The sequence below is a fragment of the Coregonus clupeaformis genome, chromosome 20 (genome assembly GCF_020615455.1).
Source record: "Coregonus clupeaformis isolate EN_2021a chromosome 20, ASM2061545v1, whole genome shotgun sequence".
Taxonomy (NCBI): Eukaryota; Metazoa; Chordata; class Actinopteri; order Salmoniformes; family Salmonidae; genus Coregonus; species Coregonus clupeaformis.
In genome coordinates, this window is record NC_059211.1 from 54,524,526 (window position 1) to 54,541,476 (window position 16,951).

The 16,951-nt window shown below is 43.6% G+C and overlaps 1 protein-coding gene across 1 annotated transcript; it reads right to left on the bottom strand.

Annotated features, from left to right (window-relative positions):
* Positions 1-198: 198 nt before the first annotated feature.
* Positions 199-6,879, bottom strand: LOC121534310 (uromodulin). The gene is made up of 12 exons (XM_041840959.2): positions 6,823-6,879; positions 6,523-6,554; positions 6,364-6,430; positions 5,989-6,085; positions 4,253-4,726; positions 3,881-3,967; positions 3,089-3,333; positions 1,865-2,016; positions 1,349-1,594; positions 1,046-1,196; positions 752-827; positions 199-503 (listed from the first exon to the last, which is right to left on the bottom strand). The coding sequence occupies exons 4-12, from the start codon at positions 6,050-6,052 to the stop codon at positions 496-498; spliced, it is 1,503 nt and encodes a 500-aa protein (XP_041696893.1). The 5' UTR covers positions 6,053-6,085; positions 6,364-6,430; positions 6,523-6,554; positions 6,823-6,879; the 3' UTR covers positions 199-495.
* Positions 6,880-16,951: the final 10,072 nt, after the last annotated feature.

The window sequence follows — 16,951 nt, forward strand, 5'->3', positions numbered from 1 at the left end:
CTTTCCTAAAAGCTGCTATGGTCTATTAGTACTTTCTCCTATACCAAATAAGCCACACGTTGTTCTGCCTCAATCCCTCATTGTTCTGCCTTTTGTAAATATGTATTTATCCTGCCTTACAATAAACATAGACATGTATCTATGTTTCCAACCTGTTAAATAGACAATCATTAGACAATGTGTTTCATCATCAGTTATTTATTGTCATAATCAAATCACAGCATACACACACAGCAACTCAGGTTTGGTTGGCACTTACACAATGATTGAGGAAATGATCAGTCCTCAAAAACAATGCAAGTCTATGTATATACAACATATACAGTACAATGAAATCACACTGTAGTGCATACATTCATTACTAGAATCAAAACAAGTATTTCTGTGCCCTTGAAAGTTATACTTGGCTGTAGGTCTGAGATCAGGGGAGTAGTGGAGGAGGGACCCCATCCTTCATATGACATGCTGGGGGGTTCCCAAGGCTCACTCTAGACTCTAGGCCCCTGGGGATCAAAGAGAATCAGACAGTTAGAGAGGAAACACACCAGAACGACAGTTCCTCTGACCAGGCCATTCTTTTCCTTATCATTTCCCAAATAATCTACATGTTGAATCTGTGAAAACTGCCACCGTTCGCTGGCACCCAGCAGGTGGTCATTAAAACACAGCTTGGCGACAGCAGTCAGCTACTTATTGCCTAAAGCCTATGTGGTATATTAGCTTATGAATTAAATTTGAATAAAATACTCACAGCTGATTGGCCCGATGGCTAGGGGCTTGAGGAGGACAGAATCGGACACAGAGCGAGATTTCCTTCCGGAGCACACCTGTAGAGAGAGATAGAGACCAAACACTAAATTGGAGAGACCAAACACTAAGTCGGTGAGACCAAACACTAAGTCAGAGAAACCAAACACTAAGTCAGAGAGACCAAACACTAAGTCAGAGAGACCAACCATTAAGTCAGAGAGACCAAACACTGCGTTTGAGAGACAAACACTAAATCAAAGAGTCAAGAGAGAACGTGGAGGAGTTGAAGATTCACCGGAGTGCAGGAGGAGCTCCTCTGGTCACACAGGCTGAGGCTGCAGTGCAGGAAGACGTAACGGTAGTCCACCTGCAACACAGCAGAGAAGCGAGCCCTGAGGGACGAGCCACTTTCCTCCACGGTCACCTGGGTACGATTTCTAGAACACCTGGGAGAAGAGCCAAGAAACAGCAAAGGTTAGGGTTTCAAGGTATGCACGGCTACACTCACCTTACACAGCAACAAACATACCATACTTCACACACACATAAAACAACCACACATAGATATGCAAAACAGCTGATGAATAGAGTCATGGACCTGTCCTGAATCATGTAGGTCCGCGGGAGGTTATCCGGGTTGGGGGATTGGGTGGCGTAGCAGTCCTCCAGAACAACAACAAAACGTTCGATCCCAGACTCCTCTACGGACACGCCCACGTGCAGGGTGGAACCAATCGGCAGGAGGACTTCACCAGCTGGGTAAGGCTCTGTGTAGTTGGATAAACGATACAGAAACATGGAGGCTCTGGCCTTGGCACCGACTCCAACAACTCCATGTTCATTTCTATCAAGGGGTGAACATGAAGCCAAAAGACATCAGATATTAGACAGCTTTATAAGTACAGATATCAAAGTTATAAAAATAAAAAAACAGTTATTCCTAACAGTTATTACATATGAACACTTAATGTAGGTGTTTCATGTATAACAATATCTTCAATTGGAAAACACCAGAAGACACAATTATTAAAAAGAGTTTGATGTCATAATGACTGGTCTGTTCTGCACAAAGAAAACAGAATAAAAGTAATAAACGTTCTGTGTATTTTCTCACGGTAGGTAGGGTCTGATGGCCACATCCAGGCTGCTCTCTGTCTCCAGAGGATAGACACAGGAGAGAGGATAGCTCACGGGTTGGGATTTGTTTCTCCCATCTACTGGATAAACGAATAAGCTGTTGGAGTAGACAGCATGGGTGGTGTTAGTCTGAAATAGAAGAAGAGAAGTGTTCACAGTTAAATTGATACTCAGGTCTTATACACAGACCTACTAACATTAAGGTCTTATACACAGACCTACTAACATTAAGGTCTTATACACAGACCTACTAACATTAAGGTCTTATACACAGACCTACTAACATTAAGGTCTTATACACAGACCTACTAACATTAAGGTCTTATACACAGACCTACTAACATTAAGGTCTTATACACAGACCTACTAACATTAAGGTCTTATACACAGACCTACTAACATTAAGGTCTTATACACAGACCTACTAACATTAAGGCCTTATACACAGACGTACTAACATTAAGGTCTTATACACAGACCTACTAACATTAAGGTCTTATACACAGACCTACTAACATTAAGGTCTTATACACAGACCTACTAACATTAAGGTCTTATACACAGACCTACTAACATTAAGGCCTTATACACAGACCTACTAACATTAAGGTCTTATACACAGACCTACTAACATTAAGGTCTTATACACAGACCTACTAACATTAAGGTCTTATACACAGACCTACTAACATTAAGGTCTTATACACAGACCTACTAACATTAAGGCCTTATACACAGACGTACTAACATTAAGGTCTTATACACAGACCTACTAACATTAAGGTCTTATACACAGACCTACTAACATTAAGGTCTTATACACAGACCTACTAACATTAAGGTCTTATACACAGACCTACTAACATTAAGGTCTTATACACAGACCTACTAACATTAAGGCCTTATACACAGACCTACTAACATTAAGGTCTTATACACAGACCTACTAACATTAAGGTCTTATACACAGACCTACTAACATTAAGGTCTGTGCACAGACCTACTAACATTAAGGTCTTATACACAGACCTACTAACATTAAGTCCTTAAACACAGACCTACTAACATTAAGGTCTTATACACAGACCTACTAACATTAAGGTCTTATACACAGACCTACTAACATTAAGGATCAGTTATAAACAAAACTCTTCCAGTGTTGAATAACCTCCAGTCAGACATTGAGGTAATGTGTTCTCACCTCCAGAATGTTTCCACAGCGTCCCTCCCTGCGCTCCACCTGGTACCACACCGTTCCGTTATGATCCTCGTGGGCGGAGCACCTAGGGTCGGCCAGGTGAGCTGTGGAAGCGTTCAGACCAGCGGCCTTCAGGTTAGCCTTGTTGAGACCCACATGTACCAGGCTCCGCCCACACACTACCACTGGAGCCATGATAGGAGGATTGGTGGTGGTTATCCGAGTTGTTGTAGTTGTGGGTGTAGGGGCTGTTTTAAAAGGTTGATAGAGAGGGGCAGTAGAGAAAGAATGAAAGAGAGGAATAGAGAAAAACAAGAGAATACAAAATGACTATCAGCCAGGTGCCAAGAGCAAATAGTGAACACAAAATGACTATCAGCCAGGTGCCAAGAGCAAATAGTGAACACAAAATGACTATCAGCCAGGTGCCAAGAGCAAATAGTGAACACAAAATGACTATCAGCCAGGTGCCAAGAGCAAATAGTGAATACAAAATGACTGTCAGCCACATCTTAGCTGTTATAGTTGTATTGATAATGATAATAGGTTTATTCATGTATGATAGAGTCCATGAATGATGGGATCAGAATAGGTTGAATTTTCATATTCCTGTATCTATTCTTTGTAGTTATTGATTTACTATGTGCTGTGTTGTTTTCTCAGTGTTGAATGTATTCCATGAGAAGTTGGAAAATGTTGTAAATCGATTTAACCCCTGGGTTTTACTCAGTGCATCTTTTTCCCAATAAGTCAATCAATCACTGAAAAGTAAGATGTGTTTTTCTTAACACTCACCTTTCCTCTCACACCTCCAGTTGATCTTGTTGTCACTCATACAGGTCTCATCGTTTCTACAGGTAGAACACACCTTGGTGTTGACGTCTGGAACAGCAGAGGGGAAGGGGGGTTCATGGATTTTCTGTGTCTAGTACACACGCAGGTTATACAACTGATGTACAATGTATTTGTCACTACGGTTGTGATACCACAGATGAGTTCCACAAAAAAATGTTTAGGCAACCGTTGTGTGGTGTCTAAAGTATGTCTTTAAATACTGTTCATATAAATGCAGACACTTGGTTCTGGGTTCAGAGAGTGAATTGGACACTTTGGAACATTCTTAATGTCTTTAAGAATCAGTAAAAAGCACATTATGATGGTACATACCTGCACAGTAGGCCAAGTTGCAGCCTACTGCAGGGACAAACTTGTAGACATAGTAGTTTCCATAGCAGGCTTTGACATGGATGGGATTTTGTTTAAATGTGCAGCAGCCACTTGTCCAGCTCCCACAGACAGCCCTCTGAACCACTCCGTCTGACAGCTGGGGATGGGGATCTGTGAGCCACATGGGGGCGTGGGTTCCACACATGTTCATCTCCACACACCTCTCTGGCATCTGAACACCGGTGTTCCCCAGGAACAGGCGATACCAGCCCTGCCAGTTGATGCTCTGGTCGCAGTGTGAGCCCCCATTAACCTGGCTGTTGTAGTTGGTGGCGCGCCAGTCGTCTTTCAGTTCGGTGTAGGTCTGGCATGGGTCTGCACAGCGAAGTATTCCACCGACACTGATACAGTCCTGTCCCACTGGACACTGTGTGCCCCCACAGCTAAACCGGATAGAATTGGCAACAACCACACCTGCGAAAACAACCCCCCCCCATAAAAACGTATGATATCCCTGGGCTATGGTTAAAGGTAATGCACTATATAGGGATTAGGAAGCCAGTTGGGATGCATCCCAATGGCTCGCTCTCCAGAATTGAAACACTGGCAATAAAGAGAATGAGGGTGATGTCTACAACCTGAACTTGAGAACGAGGGTGATATCTACATCCTGAACTTGAGAACTAGGGTGATATCTACATCCTGAACTTGAGAACGAGGGTGATATCTACATCCTGAACTTGAGAATGAGGGTGATATCTACATCCGGAACTTGAGAATGAGGGTGATATCTACATCCGGAACTTGAGAATGAGGGTGATTGCTACATCCTGAACTTGAGAATGAGGGTGATATCTACATCCTGAACTTGAGAATGAGGGTGATATCTACATCCTGAACTTGAGAATGAGGGTGATATCTACATCCTGAACTTGAGAATGAGGGTGATATCTACATCCTGAACTTGAGAATGAGGGTAATATCTACATCCGGAACTTGAGAACGAGGGTGATATCTACATCCTGAACTTGAGAATGAGGGTGATATCTACATCCTGAACTTGAGAATGAGGGTGATATCTACATCCTGAACTTGAGAACGAGGGTGATATCTACATCCTGAACTTGAGAATGAGGATGATATCTACATCCTGAACTTGAGAACGAGGGTGATATCTACATCCTGAACTTGAGAACAAGGGTGATATCTACATCCTGAACTTGAGAATGAGGGTGATATCTACATCCTGAACTTGAGAATGAGCGTGATATCTACATCCTGAACTTGAGAACGAGGGTGATATCTACATCCTGAACTTGAGAATGAGGGTGATATCTACATCCTGAACTTGAGAACGAGGGTGATATCTACATCCTGAACTTGAGAATGAGGGTGATATATACATCCTGAACTTGAGAACGAGCGTGATATCTACATCCTGAACTTGAGAACGAGGGTGATATCTACATCCTGAACTTGAGAATGAGGGTGATATCTACATCCTGAACTTGACAACGAGGGTGATATCTACATCCTGAACTTGACAACGAGGGTGATATCTACATCCTGAACTTGAGAATGAGGGTGCTGGGCTAAAATAAATAATACACTGAGATAAGAAATGAGAGATCCGCACACTGAACATTGCTATTTTGGGTGCAGGAATAAAGCACTGGGGAGCAGCAATATTCTCTCATTCCTTTACCTAAACGGTAAAAAGCCAATCAACCCTTTACCTGAGATGTCTGCAGTAACATGCTTAAATAACAGGAGCACCAGCAGAACACCCAATGACATCATTCTGTTCAGATTCTCTTCAGATCAGACACACGACTGAAAAAAAATAATACCAAGAATTGTAAAATTGTGAATGCATTGAGGAGCAAAGTGAAGTGAAGAGGGCAGTGGAAACATATCTGAAACAATATTGATGAATATACCAAAAATGTGATTAACAGCAACACACTCAAAGGTTGTCAAAGGTCTGTTAAAACATAGTCAGGTAGAGAAAGTAGCATCATCATCACCAAAGTCATTACAATACGTTACGCAACATAAACTACATTATATCAAAAGTGGCAAGATTCTTCTAGTTGAGAGAGAGCACTTACCTTTTGGAACTGATTTCAGTGGCCTTCGATGTGACTGATTGGTTGTTATTTGTCCTCTGAGATATCTCTACAGATACAATACAGCATTAACCAAATACAGATACAGATACAGATATTCATGCTGTAGTACTGTAATACTGAAGAAATTATCAAACGTACCTGTTTGTGATGATTTTGGTTACCACGGACACCTGTGGTGCAACATTGTAAGGGGAGAGAGGGGTTTGATTTAGCTATTCATTCACTATTAACAGTCAAATCTTCCCCAAATAACTGGCCCAGTCAATCAGGAGAGATTTCCTATTGGGGTGCCTTCAAACCAAAACTCATGAAATGCATGTCTAACGCAGAGGTGGCAGAAACGCTGCTCTCTGTTTTCAAGTAGTTGACGGATAAGTCTTTGCAGCTTTTCTGATGGACGTCGCAACACAATCTTAGAAACAATAGAGTCAATCTTACCAGTCTGGAGTGTGCCTTTGTTTGTGGTAGAAGGTACCATACCTGCTTGATTTATATACATATGCCGAAGGAGGAAATGAGTGTTTCAAATGGTAAAATCAATATTTGAAATTCAAATAAGAGCAAACATCTTAACACCTTGCCACACCTGACACCACCCGAGCCACACCTGTTTTTCCCATTCTCATCCATTCTCATTACATCTGTGACCCTGTGCATGTGACTAATCTAATCTAATCTAATCTAATAATTGACTGCTGAGCTGATCTGAGGGATGAGAATGTGTGTGTGGGGGGGCTGCATCTGAGTGATGGAAGCGGGGAGAACAGGCCGTGGCTCGGGTGGCCGAGGTCCCTGATGATCGTCTTGGTCTTCCTGCGACACCTGGTGTTGTAGGTGTCCTGGAGAGTAGGCAGTGTGCAACAACGGTATGTTCGGCTGAGTACCACCCTCTGTAGTGCCTTGCGGTCAGCGGCGGTGGAGTTGCCGCACCAGGCTGTGATGCAGCCCAATAGTATGCTCTCAATGGTGCTCCTGTAGAACACTGTGAGGGCCCTTGGGGACAGGTCGAACTGATAAACTGCCAAGTATAAAGTTAATGGAAGGGAAATATCAAGTTAACTACAGTAGTGTAGTTCTTTTTGCAGTACTCTATTACAAGGGGCACACAGGTCTGAAGGGAAGTAGATCAGAGTTACATCTCTGGTGTGGTGCCATTAGGTGTGAATGACAAGCAAAGGTATAGTATTGACGTTTAAATGAGATTATTTGTGGCTGAAAGTGGGTGAGTGCAGCAGACCACTAGTCTGAGAATCTCTCTCAGCTGATTCAAGGCAGAGAGAAGACAACAGCAATTGTGATTTTCAGTGGGTGCTACTTTAAGGTAGGTTAATCAAATTCAATTTTCAGCATGATAGACCATTAAATATATTGCTAAAATATTCATCTTTGTTTGCTTAAATGTCTAATTTATCATTTTGTTTTCACTGTTCTCTTATAACATTTGCCTCAAACTTGGGAAATTATTTTGTTGGATTCATGTATTGGTAACTTTGAGTATAGCTGTGTCATTGAAACTGAGGGGACAGGCCCCATGTCATCTCCCTGTCTCAAACCACACATTTGCATGTTGTTTAGTTCTAGTAAATTTCACATTATTTCGTGCTTTTTCATTACCACAGAAATCTTGAATGAAAGAATCCACAAGCCCAACTCAGCATTCAGCACTGCAGAAAGCCAGAGCCTACATCTGTGGGGGTATGGCACACCTATTGTTTGGACTAGACAAACAGTTGCTTACACACATGGACCAAGCTTGTGGAGAAACATCCTTGTCTGAGGAGACTCTTTTGATGTGACGTCATTACAAATAATTGTCTCATTTCTTTAGATTAGGTTTCTCCTGTAAAAGGTGGCAAGGATGTGGGGGATGCAATCGGGCAGATGTAACCTCTCCAATGAGCTTGCATTCTCCTCAACCTGGAGGGAAATGACTTCCTCACAGTAAATTCTTCTTTGCTTCAAGAGGCTATTGCTTAAACAAGGCAAGAAATAGGCCTATTTTTGTTGTTGTAAGATGTACTATTAAAATGTTCATCTAAATGGTTTTTCCTTAGGAACAATATGGCACCTCTCACCATTGAGTTGTATTTACACCCCCATCTTCCCATTGTCAAACAGTCATCAGACTTGCTTTTCTGTCATCACAGATAAAATACTTTAGATCCTCTGAGTGCCAAGGTTGTCATAATGGTGTATAGTATATAAATAGTATTGCATACCTAAATAGTATGGAACGCCATTCTTTGCTTGTAAAAAAAAAGATACACCACAAATAACACTATTTGACGCATCAAATAAGCTTGTTGACCAATCAGGACCTGGATATGAGTGTACGTCACATAATATTTGAACACGTTTATAACTTTTTTACGTAGTTATTACACATTGATTACACTATCACTCGTATTTCATATGTCACAGCGATTCACCGATAGGTATGCTATGATGCTGGTAATGTTTTGTCTCGCGCACCTGCCGCTGCCGCACGAGGCAGACACACTTCTTCAAGCTCTGGAACTGTTGATGGACACAAACAATGTTCTTCCCCAAAAACATAGCAAAACAACATCATCTGTTTCAGTCGCTATAGTTTGCTAGCTAACTATCTAGCTAGGTGTCATAATCTAAAATATGACTAATTTATAAGACAGTGTTCGCATTTGGTCAATGAAGGTAGCCACAATAAGAATTAGCCACAATAGTGGAATTTGCGGTTCGCCTTCAAAATAAAAGCCCCTCTTGTTATTTGTTGAATTTATATTACAACATTCCAACCTTGTTCAGCATTATGAATATTGCATGATTCCACTAATTGTATCCATTTACATCACTTTCAAAAATATACTTTTATTTTTAAGGCGAAAATAGCCTTTTAAATAGGATGTAGGATGAGTGTACATGTGGTCATGGCAAAGGACACAGTCCCCTTTACTGCAGCCTTTTGTCCAACCTTTTGTAAACAGCCATGTCTACACTCTTTAAAAAAATTGTGCTATCTAGAACCTAAAAGGATTATTTGGCTGTCTCCACAGTGGAACCCTTTGAAGATCCCTTTTTGGTTCCAGGTATAACCCTTTTGTTTCTATGTAGAACCCTATTGGGTTCCATGTAGAACCCTTTCCCCAGAAGGTTCTACATGGAAGCAAAAAGAGTTCTACCTGGAAGCAAAAAGGGTTATCCTATGGGGACAGACGAACAACCCTTTCGGAACCCTTTTTTCTAAGAGTGTATAAACATGTGACTTTAAATCAAATAGACGTTCTACCAAGTAATTTCAGTCCATTGCAGAACATAATAGCAAAGTAAAATATTTTCTAAAATGCAGAAGCTGAACTGTAAAGCTTTGACTAAATTTAAAATTGTAAATCAGACACATTGTGAGAGTGTGATTTGAAGGAGTCAGGCGCAGGAGGGTAAATCACAGAATACAGAGTTTATTCCGTCGTACACAGTTACGCTGGATAGCGTCAACAGTCCAGTGCGCAAAACAGGCGCACTGGAACAAATACAGGCACACGGGGAAAATATACCCTGGCAATACAACGTACAGATAGCTCCACCGAGCTACACTCATCTCACATGAAACAATCACCCACAAGGACAAGGGGGCAGAGGGAACACTTATACATGTACTAATGAGGGGATATGAACCAGGTGTGTGTAATGACAAGACAAGACAAATGGAATGATGAGATATGGAGCGGCAGTGGCTAGAAGGCCGGTGACAACGAACGCCGAAGCCTGCCCGAACAAGGAGGGGAGGCAGCTTCGGAGGAAGTGTGACACATATGTATTTGATTATGATTTGAACGTGTTATTTTCCCTAAAGGGTACGGGAATGAGTTATGTGCACAAAGTAAACTTCCCTATTACATGGAGTGCTGACTGCTGATACGAACATGAGCAAGACACCATAGACTGTGTGCACAGGACAGTTGTCAGGAGTATAGTATCCTATAAGGAATCGTAAACAAACATCACCAACAATAGTAAATGAACAGGACAGTTTTCAGGATTCTTATCTTCTGTTTGGCAGTCGATGATGATGGCACAAGATCCTGTAGTGAAAAATAACCAACCGCGTTGTCTAGGTAACTGGAGACAACAATAGTATATACACAGGCATGCACACACAAATATTAAAATGCTCTACCCATGTGGAGTCATTAAAAAGAGCATCATTAACTACTACTCAGACTGTCATGGTCATTCTGATGTATTTTATTGTGTTCTTCTACAGTGGAACTTAAACAGCACTATTTCTAACACCAATATGACTAATGGTCCTACTGCTTTGGTAAGACAACCTTGGAAGTGTCCAGCACATTGACTAAACATGTATCATGAATTTCACTTGTCTTTAATAAGTTTAGCCAGCTTTCCTTAAAAAAACCTTTGGGTTCTTGGAGAGGCAGGCAAGTGGGCCGGTAAGGTCTGATGGCTACATCTGATGGCTACATCTGTGGTCCTCTGTAGCTCAGCTGGTAGAGCACGGCGCTTGTAACGCTAAGGTAGTGGGTTCGATCCCCGGGACCACCCATACACAAAAATGTATGCACGCATGACTGTAAGTCGCTTTGGATAAAAGCGTCTGCTAAATGGCATATTATTATATTATTATTACATCCAGGGTTCTCTCTGTCTCCAGAGGATAGACACAGTAGAAAGGATAGCTAATGGGATGGGGGAGGAAGTCGTTTCTCCCATCTACTGGATCAACTAATAAGCTGTTGGAGTAGACAGCATGGGTGGTGTTAGTCTGAAATAGAATAATTGATATGCAGGCCTTATACACAGACCTACTAAAATTAGGGATCAGTTATAATCAAGACTCTTCCAGTGTTGAATAACCTCCAGTCAGACATTGTTGAATTTATATAACAACATACCAACCTTGTTTAGCATTATCTAGTCTAAATATGGCATGATTCCACTATTTGTATTGTGCGCACAGGACAGTTGTCATGAGTAAAGTATCCTGTAATGAATCTTAAACTAACATCACCAATCCTGTTGGATAAACTGCAGACAACAATAGTACAGTATACACACAGGACAGCTGTCAGGATTCTTATCTTCTGTTTGGTAGTCTATGATGATGTAGGATCCTGTAGTGAAACATAATCAACCACGTTGTCTAGGTAACTGGAGACAACAATAGTACATACACACGCATGCACACACACATATTAAAAGGCGCTACCCATGTGGAGTCATTAAAAAGAGCATCATAAACTACTACTCAGACTGTCATGGTCATTCGGAATACTTTTATTGTGTTTTTCTACAGTGGAACTTAAACAGCACTATTTCAATACACCAATATGACTATCAGTATTCCTGCTTTGGTAAGACAACTTTGGAAGTGTCCAGAACATTGACTAAACATGTATCTTGAATGTCACTTGTCTTTAACAAGTTTAGCCAGCTTTCCTAAAAGCTGCTATGGTCTATTAGTACTTTCTCCTATACCAAATAAGCCACACGTTGTTCTGCCTCAATCCCTCATTGTTCTGCCTTTTGTAAATATGTATTTATCCTGCCTTACAATAAACATAGACATGTATCTATGTTTCCAACCTGTTAAATAGACAATCATTAGACAATGTGTTTCATCATCAGTTATTTATTGTCATAATCAAATCACAGCATACACACACAGCAACTCAGGTTTGGTTGGCACTTACACAATGATTTGAGGAAATGATCAGTCCTCAAAAACAATGCAAGTCTACATGTATACAACATACACAGTACAATGAAATCACACTGTATTGCATAAATGAATTACTATAATCAATACAGTATTTCTGTGACCTTGAAAGCTATACTGGGCTGTAGGTCTGGATGGAGATCAGGGGAGTAGTGGAGGAGGGACCCCATCCTTCATATGACATGCTGGGGGGTTCCCAAGGCTCAATCCAGACTCTGGGCCCCTGGGGGTCAAAGAGAATCAGACAGTTAGAGAGGAAATACACCAGAACAACCGTCACTTTTTCTACATGTTGAATCATCAAAAACAGCCACCGTTCGCTGGCACCCTGCAGCTGGTCGCTTAAAACACACCACAACGAAAGTAGTTAGCTACTTATTGTAGACCTAAAGCCTATGTGGTATATTATCTCATTAACTAAACTTGAATTAAAAACTCACAGGTGATTGGCCCGATGGTGTGGGGTTTGAGGGGGACGGACCTGGACACAGAGCGGGATCTCCCCCCAGGGCACACCTGTAGAGTGAGAGAGACCAAACACTAAGTCAGAGAGACCAAACACTAAGTCAGAGAGACCAAACACTAAGTCAGAGAGATCAAACACTAAGTCAGCGAGACCAAACACTAAGTCAGAGAGACCAAACACTAAGTCAGAGAAACCAAACACTAAGTCAGAGATCAAACACTAAGTCAGCGAGACCAAACACTAAGTCAGAGAGACCAAACACTAAGTCAGAGAAACCAAACACTAAGTCAGAGAGATCAAACACTAAGTCAGAAAGACCAAACACTAAGGAGACCAAACACTAAGTCAGAGAAACTTAAAAAATAAGTCAGAGTCAGAGAGACCAAACCAAGACCAAGTCAGAGAGTCAAGAGAGACTGTGGAGGATTTGAGGACTAACCGGAGTGCAGGAGGAGCTCCTCTGGTCACACAGGCTGAGGCTGCAGTGCAGGAAGACGTCCCAGTAGTCCCCCTGGTAGAGGAACAGCAGAGCAGAGAAGTGAGCCCTGAGGGACGAGCCGCTCTCCTCCACCCTCACCTGGGTTCGATTGCTAGGACACCTGGGAGAAGAGCCAAGAAGCCGCAAAGTGTAGGGTTCAAGGTATTTACAGCTACACGTACATACCAACTCCTACTACACACACACACACATAGCACAAACGCACATGCAAACAGCTGATGAATAGAGTCACAGACCTGTGTTGAATCAAGTAGAACCGCGGGAGGTCATCTGGGCTGGGGGATTCCGTGGCGTAGCAGTTGTCTAGAACGACCACGTAACGCTCTGCCTCGGACTCCTCTACAGACACGCCCACCTCTACAGACACGCCCACATGCAGGGTGGAGCCCACCGGCATGGTGACTCTGCCTGCTGGGTAAGGCTCTGTGTAGTTGGCGTTAAGGTACAGAGACATGGAGGCTCTGGCCTTGGCACCGACTCTAACAACTCCATTACCAGGTCTGTCAAGAGGTGAAGCCACAAATCAAATCAAAGTTTGCAAACATAAAATCAAGGAGGTAGATTGACAGGTGTACTGGCAGACCTAACCAATGCGTAGGCACAGCTTAAATACGTTATCCTGTCATTCTACATCCTTGATCAAATGAAAAATGTTATGTCATTATGGCTGGTCTGCACAAAGAAAGCGGAATGATATGTGGTGTATTTTCTCACGGTAGGTATGGTTTGATGGCCACATCCAGGCTGCTCTCTGTCTCCAGAGGATAGACACAGGAGAGAGGATAGCTCACGGGTCGGGAGAGAGAGTCGATTCGCCCATCTACTGGATAAACGAATAAGCTGTTGGAGTAGACAGCATGGGTGGTGTTAGTCTGAAATAGAAGAAGAGAAGTGTTCACAGTTAAATTGATACTCAGGTCTTATACACAGACCTACTAACATTAAGGTCTTATACACAGACCTACTAACATTAAGGTCTTATACACAGACCTACTAACATTAAGGTCTTATACACAGACCTACTAACATTAAGGTCTTATACACAGACCTACTAACATTAAGGTCTTATACACAGACGTACTAACATTAAGGTCTTATACACAGACCTACTAACATTAAGGTCTTATACACAGACGTACTAACATTAAGGTCTTATACACAGACCTACTAACATTAAGGTCTTATACACAGACCTACTAACATTAAGGTCTTATACACAGACCTACTAACATTAAGGCCTTATACACAAACCTACAAACATTAAGGATCAGTTATAATCAAAACTCTTCCAGTGTTGAATAACCTCCAGTCAGACATTGAGGTAATGTGTTCTCACCTCCAGAATGTTTCCACAGCGTCCCTCCCTGCGCTCCACCTGGTACCACACCGTGCCATTACGATCCTCGTGGGCAGAGCAGCGTCCGTCAGACAGATGAGCAGAGGAAGCGTTCAGACCAGCAGCCTCCAGGTGGGCCCTGTTTAGACCCACCTGTACCAGGCTCCGCCCACACACCAGCTCTGGGGCCGTGATAGGAGAAAGCGTAGGGTTCCTTGATGGTGGTGACAGCTATTTGGCCAGTTGTTGTAGTGGTGGTTTCAGGTACTGGAATTGGGGTTTCAGGTACTGGAATTGTGGTGGTGGTTCCAGGTAATGGAGTTGTGGTAGGGGTTCCAGGTACTGGAGTTGTGATGGTGGTTTCAGGTACTGGAATTGTGGTTGGGGTTCCAGGTAATGGAGTTGGGGTAGGGGTTCCAGGTAATGGAGTTGTGGTGGGGGTTCCAGGTACTAGAGATGTGGTGGTGGTTTTGGGTACTGGAGTTGTTGTGGGGGATCCAGGCACTGGAGTTGTGGTGGGGGATCCAGGCAATGGAGTTCTGGTGGTGGTTTCAGGTACTGGAATTGTGGTGGGGGTTTCAGGTAATGGAGTTGTGGTAGGGGTTCCAGGTACTGGAGTTGTGGTGGGGGTTCCAGGTACTGGAGTTGTGGTGGGGGTTCCAGGTACTGGAGTTGTGGTGGGGGATCCAGGTAATGGAGTTGTGGTAGGGGTTCCAGGTACTAGAGTTGTGATGGTGGTTTCAGGTACTGGAATTGTGGTGGGGGTTCCAGGTAATGGAGTTGTGGTAGGGGTTCCAGGTACTGGAGTTGTGGTGGGGGTTCCGGGTACAGGAGTTGTGGTGGGGGATCCAGGTAATGTAGTTGTGGTAGGGGTTCCAGGTACTGGAGTTGTGATGGTGGTTTCAGGTACTGGAATTGTGGTGGGGGTTCCAGGTAATGGAGTTGGGGTAGAGGTTCCAGGTAATGGAGTTGTGGTGGGGGTTCCAGGTACTAGAGATGTGGTGGTGGTTTTGGGTACTGGAGTTGTTGTGGGGGATCCAGGCACTGGAGTTGTGGTGGGGGATCCAGGCAATGGAGTTCTGGTGGTGGTTTCAGGTACTGGAATTGTGGTGGGGGTTTCAGGTAATGGAGTTGTGGTAGGGGTTCCAGGTACTGGAATTGTGGTGGGGGTTCCAGGTACTGGAGTTGTGGTGGGGGTTCCAGGTACTGGAGTTGTGGTGGGGGATCCAGGTAATGGAGTTGTGGTAGGGGTTCCAGGTACTAGAGTTGTGATGGTGGTTTCAGGTACTGGAATTGTGGTGGGGGTTCCAGGTAATGGAGTTGTGGTAGGGGTTCCAGGTACTGGAGTTGTGGTGGGGGTTCCGGGGACAGGAGTTGTGGTGGTGGTTTCAGGTACTAGATTTGGGGTTTCAGGTACTGGAATTGTGGTGGGGGTTCCAGGTACTAGAGTTGTGATGGTGGTTTCAGGTACTGGAATTGTGGTGGGGGTTTCAGGTACTGGAATTGTGGTGGGGGTTCCAGGTAATGGAGTTGTGGTAGGGGTTCCAGGTACTAGAGTTGTGATGGTGGTTTCAGGTACTGGAATTGTGGTGGGGGTTCCAGGTAATGGAGTTGTGGTAGGGGTTCCAGGTACTGGAGTTGTGGTGGGGGTTCCGGGTACAGGAGTTGTGGTGGTGGTTTCGGGTACTGGAGTTGTGGTGGTAGTTTCGGGTACTGGAGTTGTGGTGGGGGATCCAGGCACTGGAGTTGTGGTGGGGGATTCAGGCACTGGAGTTCTGGTGGTGGTTTCAGGTACTGGAGTAGTGGTGGGGGTTCCAGGTACTGGAGTTGTGGTGGGGGTTCCAGGTATTAGATTTGGGGGTTCAGGTACTGGATTTGTGATGGTGGTTTCAGGTACTGGAGTTATGGAGGTGGTTCCAGGTACTGGATTTGTGGTGGTGGTTTCAGGTACTGAAGATGTGGTGGGGGATCTAGGTACTGGAGTTGTGGTGGTGGTTTCAGGTACTGGAGTTGTGGTGGTAGTTTCAGGTAGTGGAGTTGGGGTGGGGTTTCCAGGTACTAGATATGGGGTTTCAGGTACTGAAGTTGTGGTGGGGTTTTCAGGTACTCTAGTTGTGGTGGTGGTTTCAGTTACTGGATTTGTGGTGGGGGTTCCAGGTACTAGATTTGGGGTTTCAGTTCCTGGAGTTGTGGTGGTGGTTTCAAGTACTGGAGTTATGGTGGTGGTTCTAGGTACAGGAGTTGTGATGGGGTATTCAGGTACTGGAGTTGTGGTGGTGGTTTCAGGTACTGGAGTTGTGGTGGGGTTTCCAGGTACTAGATTTGGGGTTTCAGGTAATGGAGTTGTGGTGGGGGATCCAGGTACTAGATTTGGGGTTTCAGGTCCTGGAGTTGTGGTGGGGGTACCAGGTACTGGAGTTGTGGTGGTGGTTTTAGGTACTGGAGTTGTGGTGGTGGTTTCAGGTACTGGAGTTGTGGTGGGAGTTCCAGGTACTAGATTTGGGTTTTCAAGTACTGGAGTTGTGGTGGTTGTTTCAGGTACTGGAGTTGTGG